General features: G+C 43.8%; 2 protein-coding genes across 20 annotated transcripts in view; both read right to left on the bottom strand.

The window, feature by feature from the left end:
- The window catches only part of TOM1 (target of myb1 membrane trafficking protein), a 40677-nt gene extending 37079 nt beyond the window's left edge, over positions 1–3598 (bottom strand). For all 3 annotated transcript variants that reach the window (XM_086401224.1, XM_086401225.1, XM_086401226.1), the window contains exon 1: positions 3481–3598. In XM_086401224.1, coding sequence (XP_086257350.1) covers positions 3481–3532 — 52 coding nt within the window. In that variant the 5' untranslated portion in view covers positions 3533–3598. The remainder of the gene's footprint in view (positions 1–3480) is intronic.
- Positions 3599–6925: 3327 nt separating this feature from the next.
- HMGXB4 (HMG-box containing 4) overlaps positions 6926–23935 on the bottom strand; it is a 35782-nt gene continuing 18772 nt past the window's right edge. For 11 of the 17 annotated variants that reach the window (XR_015164073.1, XR_015164072.1, XR_015164070.1 and 8 more), the window contains 6 exons: positions 20414–20495; positions 19389–19453; positions 18067–18172; positions 17442–17611; positions 9527–9649; positions 6926–9057 (listed from right to left, as the gene is read on the bottom strand). Coding sequence is in view for 9 of the 17 variants with exons in the window: in XM_086401216.1 (XP_086257342.1) it covers positions 9013–9057; positions 9527–9649; positions 17442–17611; positions 18067–18172; positions 19389–19453; positions 20414–20495 (591 nt within the window). In the remaining 8 variants the exon portion in view is untranslated. The remainder of the gene's footprint in view (positions 9058–9526; positions 9650–17441; positions 17612–18066; positions 18173–19388; positions 19454–20413; positions 20496–23935) is intronic. The other 6 variants (XR_015164069.1, XR_015164067.1, XR_015164066.1 and 3 more) reach the window with 2 other exon arrangements.

Genomic DNA, 23935 nt, shown 5'->3' with positions numbered 1-23935 from the left:
AGGGCAGATTCAGTTACTCATTAGGGGAGGGAGGGAACCCAGAAACAAAGGAAAAGCAGTCAAGAAACAAGAGTGCAGCAATATAAAAGTGTCCTAGTTCCTTCTCAAGGGATTTACTTGACAATCTGATACACATCTCTGAGTTCTACTATAGGAGCTGGGGCCCCACCCAGGTGGATGATGGTGACTTCAGGTCTGCGCAAGCAGGGAGACCCCAGACTGGATGGAACCAGAAGGCTGACGCCGGAGATTCCTGGAGCCCCACCTTGTTACCTCCCACAACCAATCAGGAGAAATTTACAAACCCTGGAGTTCCACCTTCCTCCTAATTTTGCCTTTAGAAACTCCTCCCTGAAAACCAGTGGGATTTTGGGTCTTGTGAGCATGCATAGCCCAATCTCCTTCCTGGGCCCTTGCAATAAACTTTTCTCTGCTCCAAACTCCCGCTGTGGTCTGTTTGGCCACACTGCACACCCAGCACACAAACCTGGGTTTGACAACAGGACTGCGATGCGAGTATGGCACCTGGTGTTTGCTCACAAACTGTTACTTTCCTTTTTTCCTTTCTTCCCTCCAGTCATGTGTCAGCATGATGCTAAGTACCCAGGGTCTGGATCAGTCAGATTCAGCATCTGCTCTCACAAAGCCTAGTCCAGCAGGGGAAACACACGCACAATTACTAACAGAATGCCACAGTGCTTTATTAGTGTGACATTGGTGAAAATAATAAAAATGATGACGATGTTTCCTGCAAACTGATAATGTGCCAGGCCCTCTCCAGAGAGCATCTCACTTCACTCTCACAACCACTCTGAGAAATGGATGCTGCCATAACCACCATTCCACCCAGGAAGCAGAGCCCAAAGGCAGACAGGGAGTGAGCCTGAGGAGCTAGGGTGATGGGAGGGCACAACAACAATGGCTGGATCTGAAGGGGTCAGCGAAGGCCTCATGGAGTAGGTGATGATGCCTGGAGCTTTGAAGGAGGCACTGGCAGCAGGCATTCCAGGCACAGGGAGCAGCAAGCAGAAAGGGGTGTGGATGGGTGACTGCAAACTTTCTGAGTCGAGAGACACTGTGCTCTGATTTACACCATCAGGACCTACTGTGCTCAGCGCTGCCAACTGGACAGGGCTCTATGCTCAACTGGGGGATGAAGTTGGCAGGCTCGAGAAGAGATTATTTCAATCCTGCAGTTTATAGAAATGCAAGCAGCTCATACTAGGTCATTAGTAATTACAGCTGATCAGGGATGTTGCTCCCCCACACCCCGGGAGTGGAGGTGGGGGGGAAGAAAAGAAAAGGAATACTGAGGGTATTAACTCAAATAGCAGACATTATTCATTTAATCGTACTTTTAGAGCCTCTTCAGCTTTGGTTCAGATTTCAGGGACTCAGAGGGGTCCCTGAAATCTCAGCTTTCTGACCACGTCACTGGGGTCTTGGGTGAGTCCTATTTTCCACCTTCCCTCTCTTGGCCTCAGTCTCTAGTGTAGAATGAAGGGGATGGGCTAGAATGGAGGTTTTCAATCTGGTGGCCACCTCAGATCTACAGTCATAAACTCTGGGGGGGTGGGGCCCAGCCTTTGATGCTTTAACAAGTCTTCCAGGGGATTCTGATGATAGCCCTGGATTAGAAGAGCCCCAGGATAAGGACTGTTCCTGCAGTAAAACATGGTCTGTGCTCTAAGGGACTAAGAGTTTAGTAGCATGCTCTTCGGATTGAATATTTCTTGCCCAAGACAGGTAACCCTTCAGGGTAAGAAGAGAAGCTTTTTTCTTTGACTACCTCAAGCCTGGAGTCCCAACGAGCTTTTCTAGAAAGCCTCAGGCATATTTGGCTGACTGTGAACCAGAATTTTTTTCTTTTTTGGGGGGTGGGTGGGTAGGAAGTCTCAAACTTGACATGTGATAAAAGCAGAGGTTTCTGCAGTTGGAGAAATATAGACAAGAGATGAGCTGCCTTCTCTTCAGCTTCCAAACAATGACTCATCAGTGTGTGTGTGTGTTTGTGTAGCAGGTGGGTGAGGGTCCTGAGAGAGCAGCTGCCCCTCTCAGGTCCAGGAGCTTCCTGGTATGTAAAGTCTCTACTGACAGCATCCTCTCAAAACATTTGATTACAAAACCTCAAAAGAGCCACAAACAGCCGCAGGGGGCGATTTCAACACAGAGCTGGGTTAACAGACTTAAGTGAGGTTTGACTTCTAAGACAGCAAGAATGAAAAGAATGTCTTGTCTAAAAGATCCAGTTTTCCCAGTCTGGACTTAAGGCTAAAAATCATCAAAAAGATAGAGAGACGCTTTCACAGTACTTCCCTCGGTTTATTCAGGCGACGAAGCACACCCAGACTGTTCTGGTGAAGTGTCCGGGCCATGGCGTGTGGGTCCTCTCTGAGATGGTGGGCAGGAATGAGTGTCTGTGAGACCAACTGTCCAGCCATTCTCAGGATTTTGGAACCCTCACTTGGTGGTGTCTCAGTAACAATAATAAATATTACCACCTTCTTTTAGAGAGCATCTGCCACGTGGAATGCACTAAATCCTTCACACTTATGAACGAGTTTAACCTAAACAACAACCCCAAGGAGGCAGGGATCATTATTATACCCTCATCACTGGGGGAGGGATCCTCTCTACAGACAGCCAACGCCGCACCATTAGTAAGTCTCGGGTCAACAGGTGCCAAGAGAATCAGGAGACCTGGGCTCTGAGTGAGCCTGTGTCTCGCCCAGAGGGCTTGGCCCTCCCAGCTGCTGAGAAATGAGGGAGGCCGAATCAGGTGGTTTCGAAGATGCCTTCCAGCTCCGAGTCTGCGACTCCACGCGGTCCATTCGGTGCCGGCCGATGAGGCGGCTACGGCCGGCAGTTCCTGAGGCGTTGGCCTGGCCTTCTCGTGGGGTGGGCTCCCCAGCGTCTAGCCCCGGCTTGGCGGAGGAAGGGCTCCCAGCCGCCTGCCCGCAATATGCCCGCCCGGCCGCCAAGCCCCAGCCTCCTGGTCCTTGAGAATGGACTTCCAGCCCTTCTCAGGTATCAGTGTTCGCAGCTCCAGACGAGCCAGGAAGGAAATGGCAAGAGCCCAGGTGGTGTAACCCGTGCAGGGGAGGCGACGACAGAAACCATCGAGGGACCCAAGGACTGCAAAAACCACGCAGTCCCTTTAACCCCCCAAACTTTCGGCCTGGATTCGCGACCCCAGCAGCTGCACATTGGCTGAGCCGCGGCCACGCGGGCCCGCCTTCTCTCTTTATTTATTGGCTGCCGTGGGCATCCATCACAATCCGAGGCCTCCTAGTGGACAGCGGCTTTTGTCAATCAAAGCAGGCGGGAGGCAGGGCGGGGCCGGGTCTGGGAGAGACACGCCAGCCTCACTCCCCTCCCTGCCTCCCTCCGGTGTGTGACTCGGGACCTGGAGGTACCCTGGGGGGCCGGGGTCCAACGCGGAGTGGTGCGTTGGGGCTGCGCGGGGCCCCGGGGACTCACCGATGCGCTGTCCCACCGGAGAGCTGAACGGGTTCCCCAGGAGAAAGTCCATCGCCACTGCTGCCGCTGCCACCAAACCGGGGAATCAGCTGACAGCAACCGCCAACACCGCGGACCCGTCACGTGACGCGCTGGACCGTCCTCGAGGAGGCGCGGCTGGGGCGGGGCAGAGGCAGTCTGGAGCCGAGCCGCAGGCCCCGCCTCGGACGTGGAGTGTCGGCTCCCTGAGGCGGAGGGTGATGACCTCACTGCGGTTAACTTGGCGTCGGTGGACATCACGCAGTACGTAGGGCGACTGCGGACAAGGGGGCGTGGGTTTCGCTAAGCCACGCCCTCCATGCGTGCTTAAGGATTTAGGGGCGTGGTCTTTGAGCTCTTCTCATCTGGAAAACCCAATCTCAGACCCGGGAAATGACTTGGGTAAGGTTACCCAGCAAGCCGAGACCAAAGCTCTAGCTCTTAGTCTAAGCTCCCGGGACCTCAGTATGACTACACACCCGGTGCTGGGGTTGACAGCCTCTCTGGCCTGTTGCCTCCCTACCCAGAGAGGACGCTTCCTGTTTGAGGCTCAGGTCTCCTGGCTGCAAAATGCGTCATGTTTGCAGCCCAGATTCCCTTACCTCAAATAGAAGGCAAGAGCCAAGGATTTTCGAGACCTTGACACTGAGAGACAACTCAGTGAATTGCAGCTAGTGATGGGCTAGAGCTCAGGGTGGCAGAAAGCATACAAATGTTGTGAGTGGGTCCTAGGACACATCTCTGCCATTCATTTACGGTGTGATTCAAACAGCAGGCTTCCATTTTCTCTGAATTCTGGAATTAGATCAAGGACTTATAAACTTTATTTTTTTAGGTCACAGGATCCTTTGAGAAATTGTACAAAGCATTCGAGCGTTTCTGAAGAAAAAAGGCAAGATAGAATTGTACCTCAGAGGGGTTCTGGGGTCCCTGAGGTACATCAGTGGACCCCAAGCTAAGAATCTCAAAGGCTTTCTCCAGCTTTGTAATTCATATATCTTCTTCCATCTTCCCGTGTGCCATGTTTCAGCTGTGTCACTTACTCATTAGATATCTTATCTATTGGTTATATTTTTTTGCTTCTAATGACATGCACTCCAAAAGATATAATAACCACTGCTTTGGTAGTCTGAGCTACTGCGAGGTGATTTAGTATTTATCGAACATATTTATGAATTTTTAATTTGAAAGGCTAGTAATTTTCAAATTTAGGATGATAGAAAACCTGAATTACAACTTTATCACTTCTGTATGTTAACTGAACAGTCAATAGGGTCTGACATCTTTATTGTACCATATAAAAGCTTTATTGAAATCATGTACTCCTGTGCTTTGAAGTGTTTTAATAATGCTCATGAGACATGTTAATATATAACCAGTCCCCCAGTAGTCTAGATGCTCCTTGAGGCTGGGATGCTATGTCTGTTTCTCTCACTGTTGTCCAGCACGATGACTAATGCTTGAAAATTTAAATTAGCAATGGCAGTTAGCCTATAAAGGGGGGATGTGCACTTATGATGATTTTCATGTCAGGTAGGTACCTTCCATGTTTTTTTTCATTTAAGCATATTGCTTGTTAGTATGGCAAGTATTTAGCATGATTTTCCTTTGGATTCTTCCATTAACCTTTAATATCACTATGTTGGATGACTGGAAGTTCTTGCCTTCTTGCATCACTCTGGTTTGAAGTGATTATAGGCAGATCTTGGCTTTACTACAGAGAATAGAACAGCCATAAGTTTCATCCTTCATAGTAAGAAAGCAGAAACAACCCACATACCCCCAAACAGGGAGTGAAATTATATTAACTCCATGCAGACAGAAAGTTGTACAGCTATTAAATTAGAAATGGAAGTGTGTAGATTTTGTCAATAAATAGTAATGTAAATGGAAAACATTAAGTGCAGTACAAACTATGTCTTCAAACTATTTCCTAACAGAACAAACTCATTTAGTAAATAGTCTTTTAATTTTTCCTTTTAAGCATTTTAGCAATATCAATATCAAATGCCTTACTATGGATAAAAATGTTGAAATCCCTCAAGACTGACAATGCATAAATGTAATATAATTGATTATAACCTTTAAGTACATTTAAACAAAAAAATTAAGATACTCTGCTTCCAAAATTTAAAGACCACAGTATGACAAGAAAAGTGAGATCCCTATAGTAAAGTCCAGCTAGGACAAAAGAACATTTGGACAATGAATAGTTCTGATAGTTTTCCTGCAATCACATTTGCTCAGGACTGCAGATAATGGAGAAGGATTCCGATGAATTACATACACAATTTAAATTCGAAGGTGGCTTGGGGTAGAAGAGCAGAGAAGGCAATGGCACCCCACTCCAGTACTCTTGCTTGGAAAATCCCATGGATGGAGGAGCCTGTTAGGCTGCAATCCATGGAGTCGCTAAGAGTCGGACACGACTGAGCGACTTCACTTTCACTTTTCACTTTCATGCATTGGAAAAGGAAATAGCAGTCCACTCTAGTGTTCTTGCTTGGAGAATCCCAGGGACGGGGGAGCCTGGTGGGCTGCCGTCTATGGGGCTGCACAGAGTCAGACATGACTGAAGTGACTTAGCATAGGATAGCATGGGGTAGAAGAGAGCCTCAGCTTTGGGGTTTGCTGTTCCAGTGTGCTTATTCTGGCTTTGCCATTTACTTAGCTGTTTAAACTCAGGGAAAGTGCTTTCCTGTACCTGTCTCCTTATTTGTAAAAGGGGATAATATTTATAAATCTTTGGGGGAGGATTAAGTGCAATAAAATATGCAAAGCACTCTTCAGCAATATGGTGATCTCTTTCTTGCTGCCTCTCTGTAAGAAGTGAGCCTTACAGCCAATCATAATATTTTATTATTTATGACTATTAACACCTTATGTTTGCGTTGAAAATTTTACCTTGAAAGTTCTAATCTCATATATTAGATGTTCACAGTATTACTAAACATACATGTCAGGCTGGCTGGCTGCAAGGCTTGGAAACAGGGAAGTGACATTAACACTTTTATAGACAGGACTGCAGATACCTATAAAATTAAGTGATTTATCCAATCCAGTGTAACTCAGCAAATCAGGACAGTACTGAAACACATGATTTAGCACACAATTTGAATGCAACTCTTATACAAGACTGATAGATATTTGACTTAGGCCAACAATGTAATATGCATACAATTTCATTTGCCAGTGAATATAGCTACACTTACAGAGCCACTGGCTTTGCAATTAGCAAAAGAGAAGATGAAAGTCCTCAATGTAAAAGTTAATAGAAACAGAGCAAGATGTTTGTTAGGAAGATAGCTTTGATCAGAAACTTGACCTCTATTCCAGATGGGCTTTTTTTTTTTTTTAATGTGAAAGACAGGTTTAAAATTTCATAGGAACTTTGGTTGCCACAGGAAAAAGATAGCTGACACTGGACTACAAATATTAAAAATGTGATTTTTAATAATATAAGTACAAAATTTTATTTCTTTATACAACTGTAATGGGATTTGGATCAAACTGCTAGAATTTATTTAAAAAACAAAATAAAACAATGATATAAAAACTGCAAGAAGGTCTGAATCCAAAGTTTTTCCTCTAATAGTACCAAATACCACAAGGAACAGATTATTATACAAATGTTTACAAATTTTAAATACAAATACAATAGGGTTGGACTCTAAAGGAAAACAAACAAACAAAAAGCAGGCTCTCGTCAAGACGTCGTTAATGTGTACAAATGACGATGGTGGGACTGGCTTCTTTCTGTACTCATCCATGTCTCCGAGGCCCCTTCCCTGATACCCTGTGTCCAACAGGAGATGACCTGGGTAGAGAGGAGGTGTGCGACAAGCGCTGACACACGAAATCAAACCAGGACTTCTGCTCTTCGTAGTTTTGGTTCCCAGACATTCCTGTTCCCTTCTGTTTCCCCAGTTCAATCTCAAAACTGCTCTGAGGTGAGAAAGGCATTCGGCAGCCAGAATACCTTTAAGGAACACAGTCCTGTGACCACATGGATGGGAAGGAAGAAGGATGGAAGGAGTTACACAGGATGCAGGCTGGGGGCACTATCCTCAGAGATCGACTCTGATGCCTCTGCTCCATCCAGGCCAAGGGAAGCAAGCAGTCACCTCAGAGCTTGGTTTTGATGTGGACTCTTGCACCAAATTTAAAAACAACCCTGAAGGGCTCAACTGTTTTCTTTGGAACTGGAAGCAAAATCTGGTTCTTTGGAAATGAGGGCAGCTGGGAATGGTAACATTCCTTTTTATTTCACTTTCTTGACATTATTTAATTGTAAAGAACTAGAATCCCAACATAATGATTCCGTCTTGAGGCACGATACCCTAAAGAGTGGGTGATCTGGAGTTTGCAGAGGAGGCCAGAGGAAGGAGGGGAGGAAGAAATGACAAATCTAGTCTCTTCCACATGCTGTTGCTGGTGGAGGCTCTTGTTTTTTAAATTATATATACAGAAATTTACAGGATAAATTAAAATCTAAGGGAGTTTAAAGAGTTAAATACACATAATTAAAACACATTCATACTTGCACATAAATAAACCTACATGAGAACACAGTACTTTTTTTTTTTTTTTTGCAATTCGCTTATGTGTGGAATGCGAAACGCCATGTATCTGGCCAGCAGGGGAGCCAAAGAGAAGATCCCAGGAATTAGGCTGGGCAAAGTTCACCTTCTACATCCACCCAACAACCAAGCGGGAGAACTGTGAGCTGAGCTGATGCTGCCCATGGAAGATACCAGCTCTTAGTGCTGCTGACCAAATGCTCTGGGTCAGTTCACAATACAGACTGTGCAACTGGTGACACTGATGACTTTACCCACTCCAGGGCTCACAAAACTCCTTGGCCCAGACAGAGGCTGCCAATGGTACCAATGATTACAATAAGTTTTGAGACATGGACACCGATAGAGCAGGAATTGGAATGAACCCTCTACTAAGTTCACTTAGGCCATCACAATAACTTTCCGATGGGAACGATGTTATCGCCTCCCACCTAGGTCACTTCAAGTTGAAAAGCTTTGTATTTTCAGTTAACTGACGTCTTCCCATAATCTTTCCCATTACATTTCAGACTGTAAGACAGGTAAGGCAAATGGTCAGTGATGGGTCTGGAGGTACAACTGAGTTTGGAAAAAAATCACATTTTAGCCAACCTTACCGTGACGCACTAGGCATCCAAAACTAGCCCCCAGCCCCCAAGTTACATTGATTTTTAAGGCAGATTTATCCACCACAGGAGAAGAAAGAATTCCAAGCCCATATTCATGCCAAGGTTTCATCTTGGCTAAACCTTTGCCATTTCATAAAATTATTAAAAGCAAAGTACTTACAGTCCTATGTATATATTTTACATTTTACATATATATATATATATATGTGCATATATATAAAAATTTAAAACCTACACCCAGAGGCCAGTGAAGGGATCTGGAACAGTCACATACACACAAGCCAGCAACAGGGCAGGAAAAGGTTTCTGTCCAAGAGTCTTTGCTGTCACAGTCCAGGCATGATGTAAGCAATGTTGTCTAGTGTGTTTGACTGCAAAACAAGGGGAAAAGTTTCAGTTGAAGAGTACTTTACCTTAGTTCCCTGAGACATATTTCTTTGTTTAGGGGAGAGAGATCAGAAAAGGAGTCTGGAGTTAGAGAAAACGGGGGAGAAGATGGTATTCTGTTGTCTGTTTGCTGGGAGCTTTTCTGCTGACATCTCCCATTAATCCTAGTAAAGCAGTGGCAGCAGACTCGCACTCTCTTCATCTCTGGAAGAGCAAATAGGAAACACAGGCGGTGCAGTGCCTTAGGGGCTACGCTGCTTCTCTCCAAAGGAGAGAAATCTTAGGAAATGGCGTGTCTGCGATTTCACTGAGGGTCCAGCACACATTCAGCAGTCAGTGTCACGTTCCGCCGGCTGACAGCAGTGCGGTATCCAGGGAGCTTTAAGAGGTTGTGCCTGACAGGGCTCCCAAGGGTCTGGCCCCTCCTAAATCCCAGGAAACAAGGAAACTTACCAAGACCTGTTTGGGACAGCCGTTCAACTCAGGTAGTTGTGTGGTCAGACACGCCAAGGGGCCAAGCGCACAGATTATGGAGTCCAGAAGCACGGACAGACTGCCGGACACAGCCACCATGCCCTGAAAGAAGAGCATGAAAGGGGGAGGTTGCGGCCTGCATCACACTCGTGAGGCTCCCTCCAGGCCCTGGGTACTTCCTCGCATGGCTCTCTGAGTCTGGGGCAGTTCCAGGAAACTTGCGGCAGAAATGGAAGCTTTCTGCTTTGGTAACTCAATACATTCCAGGTTTCCTGTCTATATTTCTAAACCGTTGTATCCTCTGTGAGACCTTGGGTTGGTCACTTAGGAAGAGTGGGGGCTGGGAGGGGGGACAACCCTACACTTAAAAATATTTAAAAAGGCCCCACCTATTGTGGAGAACTGCTGGCAAGATTTGTAGAGGTCATGAATGCAAAAGTTATTTTTCTCATGAACTCCACAAATATAGCTCAAATGTGATAACCATGAGAATTCTACATACTAATGATTAATATAAGCACACACACACACAAATTCTCCACATATGTAGCTTTTTGACAGGTGAGGATACCACTTTTCTGTTCTTTTTAAAATTTAACCTCTTCTAGAATTCATATCGTTTGTTATCTCTGGGATTCAAAGAGATAAGAAATAAGATTGCTTGCTGCAAATACTGCTGCCGAGCTCTTGTGTAATCTGGTTCAACTAGGAGTACTGTGAGGATATGGGACCTAGAAGGCAGTGTAGCAGAGTCCATCAGAGAAGGAGCTCTGGGCTTCAGACAGCTGGGTTCAGAACCTGGCTATCCCACTCACTGAAAGGGGCAAGTTACTTTCTATGCTGTGCCTGTAACAGACAGTACTAACAGCATCTGCAGCAAGGAGGGGATTAAGTGAGATAACAGATGTAAAGTACTTGGGGGTGGTTCTTGCTACCTGGTAACTGCTCAGAAAGTATCCATACTGCTTACTAGTATTACCAACATCTTCATCTCCAAAACTGCATTTCAGGCTTCCTGCTAGATCTTCCGTTTTGGGTATTTTTCAATCTCAACACACTGTAAAGAGAAATAACCTACCGTTCCTCCTAGCATTCCTTCCTCTGCTAAAGTCATTATCACTCACACACCTGCCCAGTCTCAAGGCCATGCCACCACTGACTTTTCTTTCCCTTCATTCTCCTCGTCTAATGTATCCCCCTACTTCCAAGTCAGAAAATAAAGCAAAGGGTTATAAGAATGGGCCCTGAGGTCATGCCACCAAACTCAAGGCTCCATTTCAGCACTTAGGGGCTAAATTTCAGACAGAGTTCCTTAATCTGAAAGTCTATTCTTCCTTCTGTAAAATAAGGGAACACAAATTCTGTTTTACAAAACATGCAATGTGAATTAAACGAGAGACTCCATGTATAGCACTCACAAAGCTGCCTGAGTGAGAGTTCAATGAAAGATAGCAATTAATAGTATTACTCCATACTTTTACAGTTAATTATAGGTAATATTTTTTGTCTGACTCTCCCAATAAGCATCCTGAGGGCAGAAACCAAGTCCTATTCTTTTTTATATCCTCCCAGTAACTACTGGGGTTCTGTATAGTGTAATATCCCCCAATAAATATTTGAATTAAATTCAAATCTTTGTCATGTCTAGACTATTGTTATAACTTTTCCCTAATTCTGGTGTCTTCACTCTCAATCTAAAGTAGAAGATATTCTCAAAGAAAATCAGATGAGAGCTGTGATCATTCCTTCTACTCAAAACATCCCCAAAGCTGAGCTGTCATTTCCTTCCGCAACTTGTGCTGGGCCCTTCATAGTTCACCTTCCCCCACCTTGGGCGCTGGATGTTCTAGTTTTTCATCATTTAAGCAATAAAACCCTTTGAAAATAAAACCTCAAGTGGAACCCTACTACATAAAACAGTTAAAAGATCTGGTGAAGGTAGGAATGGGGGTTGAGAGCCCCACTGGGTCTCTTCTGACCTATCTTGGCAGAAGACGCCAGGGCTGAGAAGCACATGTGCACTGTGGTCTTGGTTTAGGATGCTATCTCCATGATGCAAGTCCTGCCTGTCCTTCTGGGTCCTGATGGAACCCCACCTCCCTTTCAGAGCCTCTCCTGACCCCCTCACTCTGCTCTCGACTACTGCTCTAACTGCTTCAGGTGGCAGAGCTGTAGAATGACAGCAGGCTGCACAGTGGGGCGAGCTGAGCCTGTTCACAGTGAGTTGTGTAGACTTATGATAACGGTCACAATTTTATTAGGCTTCAGGTATTCAATTTTAAACGAGCAACTATATATAAATCAATGCTCCTTAAAGTGTAGTAGTTTACTAATTCAGGTGGCATACAGGTGAACATTAATCGGTTGATAATGCACATCCATTTTTCCAATGTACATTAGAAAAAAGATTAGAATACCACACTTGTGATATCCAGGATATCACTGTGAAAGCATGGATAAATGTATTTAAATAAAAATACAAAGTAGATAACAGTATAAGTGGTCTGAGGAAATTGCAAACTTGTGAAGATATATGCAAATGATTAAAGTCTGCGGAGAAGTGGATTAGAAGGGGAATTACTGCTTACTGCTGACACACTGTTGTTGTTTAGTCACTAAATTGTGTCCAATTCTTTGCAACCTCATGGACTGTAGCCTGCCAACCTCCTTTGTCCATGCAATTTCCCAGGCAAGAATACTGGAGTGGGTGGCCACTCCTTTCTCCAGGGGATCTTCCTGACCCAGGGACTGAACCCTCGTCTCCAACAATGGCAGGTAGCTTCTTTACCGTTGAGTCACCAGGGAAGTCCACTGCAGATACATGTGGGGTCTCTCTTGGGGATAGTGAAAATGATCTGGTATTAGACAGTAGTAATGGAGCCAGAAATCTGTGCATATACTAAGCCACTGAATTCTACATTTTAAAAGGGTAAACTTTATGGTTGTTGCTGTGTTAGTCACTCAGTTATGTTCAACTCTTTGTGACCCCATGGACTGTAGCTTGCCAGGCTCCTCTGTCCATGGAATTCTCCAGGCAAGAATACTGGAGTGGGTTGCCATTCCCTTCTCCAGGGATCTTCCCAACCCAGGGATTGAACCTGGGTCTCCTGCACTGAAGGCAGATTTTTCATAGTCTGAGCCATGACAGTTATATCTCAATAAGACTGTTTCTTATGTTTTTAAAAAAAGTGGAATAGAGGGTCTGCAACGTTCTTTTCCCTTTTCCAGTCAATATGGACATGTAACCCTCCCATGGCAACTGCTCACAGAAGCTAGCTTGTTTTATTTGCTCATTTTGTATCTATTTTATCTTTCCAGTTACACTGCAAGTTTCTTGATGATATGAAATCATCAGGAAGCTATTAGGAATTCTCCTCCTCCCAGTTTTTGGAATTATGCCTAAGTATTCAACAAGTATTTGCTAAACTAAAAGGAAATGGCAGGGAAAATCTGTAACATGGGAGGTGAATTTTATTGCTGTTTAGTCGCTCAGTCGTGTCCAACTCTTTGCAACCCCAAGGACTGCAGGATGCCAGGCTTCCCTGTCCTTTATCATCTCCCGGAGTTTGCTGAAACTCACGTCCATTGAGTTGGTGATGCCATCCAACCATCTCTTCCTCTGTCATCCCCTTCTCCTGCCTTCAATCTTTCCCAGCATCGGGGTCTTTTCCAGTGAGTCGGGCTCTTCGCATCCGGTGGTCAAAGAACTGGAGCTTCGGCTTCAGCATCAGTCCTTCCAACGACTATTCAGGATTGATTTCCGTTAGGATTCACTGGTTTGATCTCCTTGCAGTCCAAGGGACTCTCAAGAGTCTTCTCTAGCACCACAGTTTGAGGGCATCAATTTTTCAGTGCTCAGCCTTTTTTATTGTCCAGCTCTCACAACCATATATGACTACTGGAAAAACCATAGTACTGACTATACAGACCTCTGTTGGCAAAGTAATGTCTCTGCTTTTTAATACACTGTCTAGGTTTGACATTGCTTTTCTTCCAAGGAGCAAGTAACATTTAATTTCATGGCTACAGTCACTGTAACTTTTTAGGAAACATAAGAATATCTAAATATGAAAAATAAGGATTCCAGAATATTTTCTTCTAGAAATATCTATATCCATTCAAATATCCTAGCCTACCAGGAAGTGTCTGTTTGTGACACTTACTAAATTTTGAGAAATTAGCCAAAGAACTTAGACAAAGCTTCATTTCTCATGGCCTCTGGCGTTTTATTTGTTGAATAATAATTCAACTTTCACATAAAAGCCAAGTGGGTAGTTTTATATTTTTACGCTGACTTCTCAGCTTAAAAATGGCTTTAGGAACGGAGACTGATTTCTTTGCTGCAATGTCCTACTAGGACCCAGCAGAAACCTGAAATCCTACACCACTGAGTGAGCCAGGGGGCAGTATGGTTAGAAGTGGAATATGCTAACAGAAATGGGACATGACAGTTTTGCAGGTTAAGTGATTTTGAAACTGAAGCTTAAAAGGACAAAGATCTCCTTAGGGTATACAACACTGTATAATTCAAGTGCAGAGTAATGAAGAGCTTGGACACCTCAATCTCCCCGTTTGCTACCTATTTTCAAAGCTGTAGAGGAACTCTGACTCCCCTGGATAATCTAACCTGTCTATTCAAATCCTTGCTGGAAATGCACAGAAAAATCCAAACTCTCTTGGAAGTAAAAATGATGAAAGTTTCCATGGGATTTGGACTCATTTTTCAAAAATAAAAGTGAGTTGTAGGGTTATATGTCAATTATTTCTCTATAAAGAGGGGAGGGAGAGGAAGTGTCAGGGTAATTTTCTTTTGTGTCATTGTTTCAATAGAAAAGTATCAGTGTAAGCTTTGAGAGCCAGCTTCCAAATCTTTCAGTTCAGTTCAGTCGCTCAGTCGTGTCCGACTCTTTGTGACACCATGAATCGCAGCACGCCAGGCCTCCCTGTCCATCACCAACTCCGAGTTCACTCAGACTCACGTCTATCGAGTCAGTGATGCCATCCAGCCATCTCATCCTCTGTCGTCCCCTTCTCCTCCTGCCCTCAATCCCTCCCAGCATCAGAGTCTTTTCCAATGAGTCAACTCTTCACATGAGGTGGCCAAAGTACTGGAGTTTCAGCTTCAGCATCATTCCCTCCAAAGAAATCCCAGGGCTGATCTCCTTCAGAATGGACTGGTTGGATCTCCTTGCAGTCCAAGGGACTCTCAAGAGTCTTCTCCAACACCACAGTTCAAAAGCATCAATTCTTCGGCGCTCAGCCTTCTTCACAGTCCAACTCTCACATCCACACATGACCACTGGAAAAACCATAGCCTTGACTAGACGGACCTTTGTTGGCAAAGTAATGTCTCTGCTTTTGAATATGCTATCTAGGTTGGTCATAACTTTCCTTCCAAGGAGTAAGCGTCTTTTAATTTCATGGCTGCAGTCACCATCTGCAGTGATTTTGGAGCCCAGAAAAATAAAGTCTGACACTGTTTCCACTGTTTCCCCATCTATTTCCCATGAAGTGATGGGACTGAATGCCATGATCTTCATTTTCTGAATGTTGAGCTTTAAGCCAACTTTTTCACTCTCTTCTTTCATCAAGAGGCTTTTTAGTTCCTCTTCACTTTCTGCCATAAGGGTGGTGTCATCTGCATATCTAAGGTTATTGATATTTCTCCCCGCAATCATGATTCCAGCTTGTGTTTCTTCCAGTCCAGCGTTTCTCATGATGTACTCTGCATATAAGTTAAATAAGCAGGGTGATAACATACAGGCTTGATGTACTCCTTTTCCTATTTGAAACCAATCTGTTGTTCCATGTCCAGTTCTAACTGTTGCTTCCTGACCTGCATACAGATTTCTCAAGAGGCAGGTCAGGTGGTCTGGTATTCCCATCTCTTTCAGAATTTTCCACAGTTTATTCTGATCCACACAGTCAAAGGCTTTGGCATAGTCAAGAAAGCAGAAATAGACGTTTTTCTGGAACTCTCTTGCTTTTTCTATGATCCAGCGGATGTTGGCAATTTGATCTCTGGTTCCTCTGCCTTTTCTAAAACAAGCTTGAACATCAGGAAGTTCACGGTTCATGTATTGCTGAAGCCTGGCTTGGAGAATTTTGAGCATTACTTTACTAGCATGTGAGATGAGTGCAACTATGCGGTAGTTTGTGCATTCTTTGGCATTGCCTTTCTTTGGGATTGGAATGAAAACTGACCTTTTCCAGTCCTGCGGCCACTGCTGAGTTTTCCAAATTTGCTGGCATATTGAGTGCAGCACTTTCACAGCATCATCTTTCAGGATTTGAAATAGCTCAACTGGAATTCCATCACCTCCACTAGCTTTGATCGTAGTGATGCTTTCTAAGGCCCACTTGACTTCAAATTCCAGTGTCTGGCTCTAGGTATTTCTATCACCATCCCATTTCTTTAAAAAATTTTATTTACTTTTAATTGGAGGATAATGGCTTTACAATGTTGTGATGGCTTCTTCTATACAACAGTGTGAATCAGCCACAGGTATACACATCTCCCCTCCCTCTTGAACCTCTCCTCCACCACCTACCTCATCCCACTCCTCTAGGTTGTTACGGAGCACCAGGCTGAGCTCCCTGTGTTACACAGCAGCTTCCCACTAGCTATCTATTTTATGTACGGTAAGGTATGGGGAGAAGGCAATGGCACCCCACTCCAGTGTTCTTGCTTGGAGAATCCCAGGGACAGGGGAGCCTGGTGGGCTGCCGTCTATGGCGCACAGAGTCGGACACGACTGAAGTGACTTAGCAGCAGCAGCAGGAAGGTATGGGGAAACAGTGGAAACGATGTCAGACTTTATTTTTTTGGGCTCCAAAATCACTACAGATGGTGACTGCAGCCATGAAATTAAAAGACGCTTACTCCTTGGTAAAAAAGTTATGACCAACCTAGATAGCATATTGAAAAGCAGAGACATTACTTTGCCAACAAAGGTCTGTCTAGTCAAGGCTATGGTTTTTCCAGTGGTCATGTATGGATGTGAGAGTTGGACTGTGAAGAAGGCTGAGCGCCGAAGAATTGATGCTTTTGAACTGTGGTGTTGGAGAAGACTCTTGAGAGTCCCTTGGACTGCAAGGAGATCCAACCAGTCCATTCTGAAGGAGATCAGCCCTGGGATTTCTTTGGAGGGAATGATGCTGAAGCTGAAACTCCAGTACTTTGGCCACCTCATGTGAAGAGTTGACTCATTGGAAAAGACTCTGATGCTGGCAGGGATTGGGGGCAGGAGGAGAAGGGGACGACAGAGGATGAGATGGCTGGATGGCATCACTGACTTGATGGACGTGAGGGTGATGGACAGGGAGGCCTGGCGTGCTGTGATTCATGGGGTTGCAAAGAGTTGGACACAACTGAGCAACTGAACTGAACTGAAGGTATGTATCTTAATTCTGCTTTCTCAATTTGTCCCGCCCTCTCGTTGCCCTGCTCTGTTCACAGGTCTGCTCTCCATGTCTGTGTCTCTAGTCTTGCCTGCAAACAGGTTCATCAGTAACATTTTTCTAGATTCCATATATATGCATTTATAGACGGTGTTTATTTTTCTGATGTACTTCAGTCTGTGTAATAGGCTTTAGGTTCATCATCTCAGTACAACTGACTCAAATTCGTTCCTTTTTATGGCTGAGTACTGTTTCACTGTATATACGTACCACAACTCCTTTATCCATTCACCTGTCAGTGGGCATCCAGGTTGCTTCCATGTCCTGGCTATTGTAAACAGTGCTGCAGTGAACACTGCCACCCCTACTTATCACTGTATCCTGAGCACCTGGTATAACAGCACACAGCAGTTGCTCACTGTGTGGATGTGGAATGAGCACACGGGTCCAGACTGTACCAGCAGCTGGAGCTTGCCACTGACGGTGCCCTTACCTCAGTTTCCTGCAGGCGGTGTCCGATGAGGCTCAGGGACTCTCCCAGCAGCTGGAGGTGAGCAGCCACATCAATGGGCTCTGTCTCAGGAGCTTTGGCTGGCGAGGCAGGTAACAGCATGGCGGTGGGTGGGGATTTCTTCTGGGGTGACAGTACTCCCATAGAAGAAGCTGAGAACAGAGAAGAAACAGAGCGATAAAGCTTGCCCAGGGCCTTGTACCACAAAACTGTTCTTCCCGGTTTTCCCTTTCTATGAGCTCCACCAGGCATATGCTAAAACTGTAGACTATGGGTTGGATCTGGCTAATAACTTACTTTGTGTGGCCTGTGAGCTAAGAATGATTTTAGATTTTTAAACGGTTGTTGTAGAAGAAATAAAGAAAAATACGTGACAGAGAATGCATATGGATCTCAGACCTAAAATATGTATTCTCTGGTCCTTTACAGAAAAGTGTGCTGACTTCTGACTTAACATTTTCTAAATATTGGGGCCAACCTTTATTATCTGGTATCTGGATATCAAGATCTGCTTCTAATATAGGCCACTCTCCCCATTTCTTAGTAAAGAAGCAAAATTCACAGAGCTGTGGGGAATAGAATGAAAAGAGAAGGATGTAGTCATTACCTTTCACTTTCATGGAACCTTCTGAGCTGGATGCTTTTCTTTTCACAGTTGTAGCTTCTGCTTTGTTCTGTTTGTGTTGTAGATACTGAGCTTTTTGCTTCCAAACCTGCAATCAGATCAGGGCAAAAATAAATTTCAAAGGGCAAAAAACTGAAAGGGAAAGCAGTCATGGAAGAACAGAATGAAGAAAAGAAAAGGAACAGTGGAGGGGAGCAGACAGAGGATTAGCGTTTCTTTTTAAGCTGGAAGGTCACTGCACAGGCTTCAGCAGTGGTGACAGCAGCATCCCAGGCGAGGACTAGGCACGTCCTTCAGTGCTACTGCTCAGACGGCAGCATTCACTCTGCGATCCCTCTAACTAAGGCTGGAATGTAAAACCACATAGGAAACCTCTGGCTCACCTTTATGTCCATCTGGTTTAAATATTTCTTCTAACCTGTCGGCTTGCAACACCAACAGTAGGATAACAATTACACAAAACTCAGAAACTAAAGATAATCTACCTGGGTGAAAAATATATGTCATCTCACCTAGATGAGCAGTATCTTAAATAAAGCAAAATGGAAATTCTAATTCCTAGACCACCTTTGTATCATCTAACTGTAAGTGACTGTGAGTGATTCAGGTATGACTATTTATCATTGTCTTATTAGTGTTTCGATAGGGCGGTATATTATTTGGTAATGGTTGATGGAGGTGATGACCCAGAACCTATCTTCCTAGTAAACACTGTCCCATGTTTTTATTATTTGCTGTGACTATGGACCTCTTTCCTCAGTTCTCAGACCACAGCTAACTACTAGCTATAGTCAGGGGCTCTGACTTTAGATCCTCTTTTAACACGTATCATTGCCCTAGGTAGGTCATCTTTTGGCTCAAATGTAAGGTTGCTGAGAAAAAAAATTAGATGAGGTTAGAAGACAGCCTCCCTGCAGCTAAATCCTCACCTAGAGTGAACTGGCACCAACTTGTTCACTGCCCTCTAAGCCATTTTCCACCAATCTATAATTTTTCTTTTTTTCCCTATTTTCAGTGTTTGGGATTTCGGGCTTCCCCAGTGGCTCAGAGGTAAAAGAATCTGCCTGCCAATGCTGGAGACATGGGTTTGAGTCTGGGGTCAGGAAGATCCCCTGGAGAAGGCTACGGCAACCCACTCCAGTATTCTTGCCTGGGAAATCCCATGGCCAGAAGAGCCTGGTGGGCTACAGTCCATGGGGAAGCAAGAGTCAGACACGACTGAACAGCTGAACAACAACAACACAGGAGGATCACACACTGGAAGGACAGAGCAATGAAAACGTGCCTGTGATAAGTCTGCTTACCAGTTTGTCCTTCTCTGGCAACTGCTTCCACACCTCAGCCAGTTTTTTACTCAGTTCCCCAAAATCTGGCACAAAAGAGTAAAAAAAACCCAGGAAAACTGAATACAGTAAAGGTTTAACCATAAACAAAACAGAAGGCCGAATAGAACAAAAACTAGGAAGAGGGTTTTGAAGATCAGATTTAAATAGCACAAGATTCTTTCAGAAAACCAAACCAAACCCCACAACTTCCCTTGGGTCTTTTATAGAAGGAAGAAGCTGTTTGGGTCGCTATGAGACAGGCTCAAAATCTCACACATCTACTCTTTAAGGACTTATGCCTGAAGCATCGTATTGGTATCTTTTAATATGATCCCATGAAACATGGCTTATCTACTTAGGTTAAAGAAAAAATGTTATGTAGAATTTGATAAGAAATGTTAGGTTTTTACCAAATTTCTGAGAGCTCAGAAACAAAGGAGAATTTCCCTAGAGCAGCTCAGAAGCAGTCTTTCAGATGTGTGATACTGTGCTCCCCACATTGTAGAGCAAGTTCACACTTTATAAAGCACATCCGAGTCTTTTCTGGTGCTTCATGTGTGCCTCACAGCAGCCCTGGTGAGAGGGTTGAGAAGCGAGTCCACACACCGGGCAGATGAGATTTGTAGATGTTACCTGACTTGTCCAAGGGCTGAGGTGTAGTGTTCTCACCTTACCAACTTCTGATACAGAGACAAATAATGAACAATGTAATATGTCATCTCCATACCCAACTCCAACCCTATACTCCAACTCCATACCCAAGAGGCGGCTGAAGGAAAAAGTCAACTATAGAATCTTGGAAAGAAACAACTGTATGTTTATATACTGTGCTTTTGGACGGGGCGTACTAAGACAAAATCTAAAGAGACCTGTACAGTTGAGGAGAGAAATGAGATTTGTGTCCTTTTCAGACCATGGGAAGAACTTTGCCTGCTGATTGGATTAACTGCCTTGCTTCGATACACATGGAAAGTAAGAACACTAAAAATGAGAAATGTGCTCACCTATGCCTGGATGGTCAGCCACAATGGTTACACGGTACTCCTTGCAGAACACTTGGTAGGCCGACATGTTCTTCTTTTTTGGCTAGCACCACATAAAAACAGAGCACGGTAAGACTTAATCAGAAGCCAAGTTGAACAACTTTGTGTCTATGAGAACAAAACAGAAAAGTGACCTGCACTTTTTCCTCAAGTGTCCTAAGTTGCCAACCAGCTTTCCTTAAATAGGATAATTATTAAACCATGTTACATATGACTCAGAGATGAGTATAAGTTTTACCTTTAGAAGGTAAAAACCAGATGCTGATTTTTAGATTTTTCAGGTTGTTGCAGCTACTTGATAATTGTTTGTAAAGCTCTTCATTCGTCCTACAAATGTTACCTAATTCTTTTAGAATTGAGTGCTAAGCAAATCTTTATCTCTCCTGGGGTAGCTATTTTTTGTCTTTAAAATAAGAACCACATAACTTTCCTTTACTTTGGGGCTAGAAAATCAAGAACCAAATTTACGTTCATATTGTGCTTCTGGTTTTCATTTCTTCTTTTTTCTTTTGGTTCTGCGGCACATGGGATCCTCGTTCTCCAACCAGGGGTCGAACCTGCGCCCACTGCATTGGATGTGGATCCAATGGATCACCACTGGATCACCACTGGGTCACCAGGGAAGTCCCTGGCTTTGATTTCTAATGTTAAAATTTTCTTGATCCTGCTTTGACTGTCACTTGTAGTTTATTGTTATTTTATTATTCACATTCTTGTGGTCCAAGGTGAAAAGTAAATAAATAACCGAGGACAATTCTTTGGTACTCAACGTAAGATGAACCTTTTCCACATCAACCAAGTGCTTTGTACTACTTGAAGTATGTTTATGCTTCATTGAATTATGACAATTCCAAAAGCAACACAGGATTTTTGAAAAACAAGATTTTAAAATCAACCAAGTGTATATAAAACAGAAGGTATTATACATTACTATGCATTCCACTTTATAATTAACCATAAACTTGGAAGAAAAAAGTTTTCCTACCTGAAAAGGCACATTAGATAGCACCTGTCCAACCCCCTCACTTTGAGGATGAAGAAAAGGAAACTCAGAAAAATAGTGACTTGTCTGGGTCCTGCAGCTATGCCGGTTTTAACACCAGAATGGCTACAACCCAAGCACCTGACCTTTAGGGCTATGCACTATGGGCCAAGGGAAAAAATACATTGCTTCCTTACAGAAAAAGTTACTATTTCAGAATAAACGATTATCCCTTTATAACTTTTATCTAATATACTGAGATGTTTTCAGTCTGGCTTTCCTTACAACCTCATTTGTAAGTATCAGAGTACGATGATTGGTCCTCCACCTCCTTCCAAGATAGTCCTTTCTGGTCCTGCAAGTTATTATAATGACATGAATGTTTGGTGCTTTAAAAGCTGCTGGAAACTTTTGTTTGCCTCAAGAGTCATATTTTACAACCAAAACAAAACAACAAACAACACCATCCCTGTCTCATGACTTCAGAGCTGCACCTTGTTTAAAACGAAGTCTAATCGCGCACTTTGGGTTCACCTGACTTAATTCTTAATACTGTTTTCATAAAACTGCTATCCTCAAAGACCAAAGGCTAGGCAACACTTTTGTTGTTCAGTCGCTCAGTTGTGTCCAACTCTTTGTGACCCTATGGACTGCAGCATGTCAGATTTCCTTGTCCTTCATTATCTCCTGGAGTTTGCTCAAAGTCCATTGAGTCGATGATGCCATTCAACTATCTCATCCTCTGTCACCCCCTTCTCCTCCTGCCCTCAATCTTTCCCAGCATCAGGGTCTTTTCCAATGAGTCGGCTCTTTGCATCAAGTGGCCAAACCACTGAAGCTTCAGCTTCAGCATTAATCCTTTCAATGACTATTTAGGGTTGATTTCCTTTAGGATGGACTGGTTTGATCTCCTTACTGTCCTAAGGACTCTCAAGAGTCTTCTCCAGCGTCATGGTTCGAAAGCATCAATTATTCAGAGCTCAGCCTCCTTTATGGTCCAACTCTCACATCCATACATGACTACTGGAAAAACCATAGCTTGAACTATATGGACCTATGTTGGCAAAGTGATGTCTCTGCTTTTTAATACGCTGTCTAGGTTTGTCATAGCCAACACTTAAGACAATAAAAAAAGCTGTGTGACAGCTCTGACTTGAATTCCCAAAGGAATTCTGAAACCATTTTTGAAGAATGGAAACAACCCTGAGACATCTCCCAAAGTACCTGCTCTGAATGAGATAGCACTTCTTTGGCTATAAAAATTATGGCATGTTTGTTGTAAATTTACCTTCAAAAATTTCAGACCAGTCTTTTAAAAACAGCTTAGGACTGACATTTGGCCATATTATAAAACTTGTAAGGAGTTTTAACAATGTTTCCTTAGACAAGTTGTAAGACTGTGAAAGGTTACTGCCCTCTATTTCACAAGGCTATCTACAGCTATAACATAAAACTAAAATGACTTTCATAGAATGAATCACAACTCTTACTCAATACACTAGATCCCAATCCACATCCTGAAGAAAGGAGTTCCTCTCATAGCTCTCATAAGGACTTTATTCAATTGTGTAGAAAATAAACCTGCATTTTTTGAGTACCTGTACTGGGTATAGTGAGTAGTTAAAGAGGATGAGCTTTTGAAGCCCAGATCTTATTCTAAGGCAGTCAAGCAGCATAAAATGGAAAACTTTTGAAACATAAAGTTTGAAGGCCCACCATCTTTTCTCAGCTTCACCTTATACTAATGATTTGATCCTGAATAAAACACAGGAGAAGTGGATAGCTCTTCTGACATGTGCCATTAAAAGTATTTCAGCGGCAAAGAAGGAAAAGCAGAGACTAGACTAACAAGGAGGAGATTGCAAAGGAAACAAAGTAACCCATCAAAGTACTGTCATTCATTTCTTAATATTTACTGAGCATCCACTATATGCCAGACATTGGGAATACAGCCAAGAACCAGACACAGAATCTAACAGAGGAGACAGATAAATGTGTCATCATAATACAATGTGACATTATTATAGGGGAAGTACTGGCTGCTACAGGAATACACAACAGGACCGCCTCACTAATCAGGGAGTTGAAGAAGGTCCTCCTTTCTGGAGGAAAGGACATTTAACTTAGACCCTAAAGCTGGGTAGAATTAGCCAGGTGAAGAGTGGTACAAGTGTTCTAGGCTCTCAGCGTGGTGATACTCATCAGAGAGGAGGTAGGAGATGACGCCAGAGAAGCAGGGAGTGCTCAGAGATGGATGACATGTAAACTGTATTGAAGAGTAAGGGTTCTATCTGAAAGAGGCAATTATTTCAAGCAGGAAGTCACTAGGTCAGATTGCAATTTATGACCATGGAGAATGGACTGGAGGCAGGGAGTCCTGTGGATGTGAGAAGGCTGCTGCAGGAGCACCCAGGAGGGGTGGATGAAGGCCCATGGCCAAGTCAGGGGGGTTGGAGAGAAGCAGGTCAATTGAAAGGGAGGGAAAAGTTAACAGGATTTAT

Source organism: Bos grunniens, chromosome 5 (genome assembly GCF_055505025.1).
Source record: "Bos grunniens cultivar Pamir isolate PY7600 chromosome 5, Bosgru_T2T1.0, whole genome shotgun sequence".
Taxonomy (NCBI): domain Eukaryota; kingdom Metazoa; phylum Chordata; class Mammalia; order Artiodactyla; family Bovidae; genus Bos; species Bos grunniens.
Note: the sequence above shows the minus strand (reverse complement) of the source record. Positions and strands in the feature narration are given on the sequence as shown.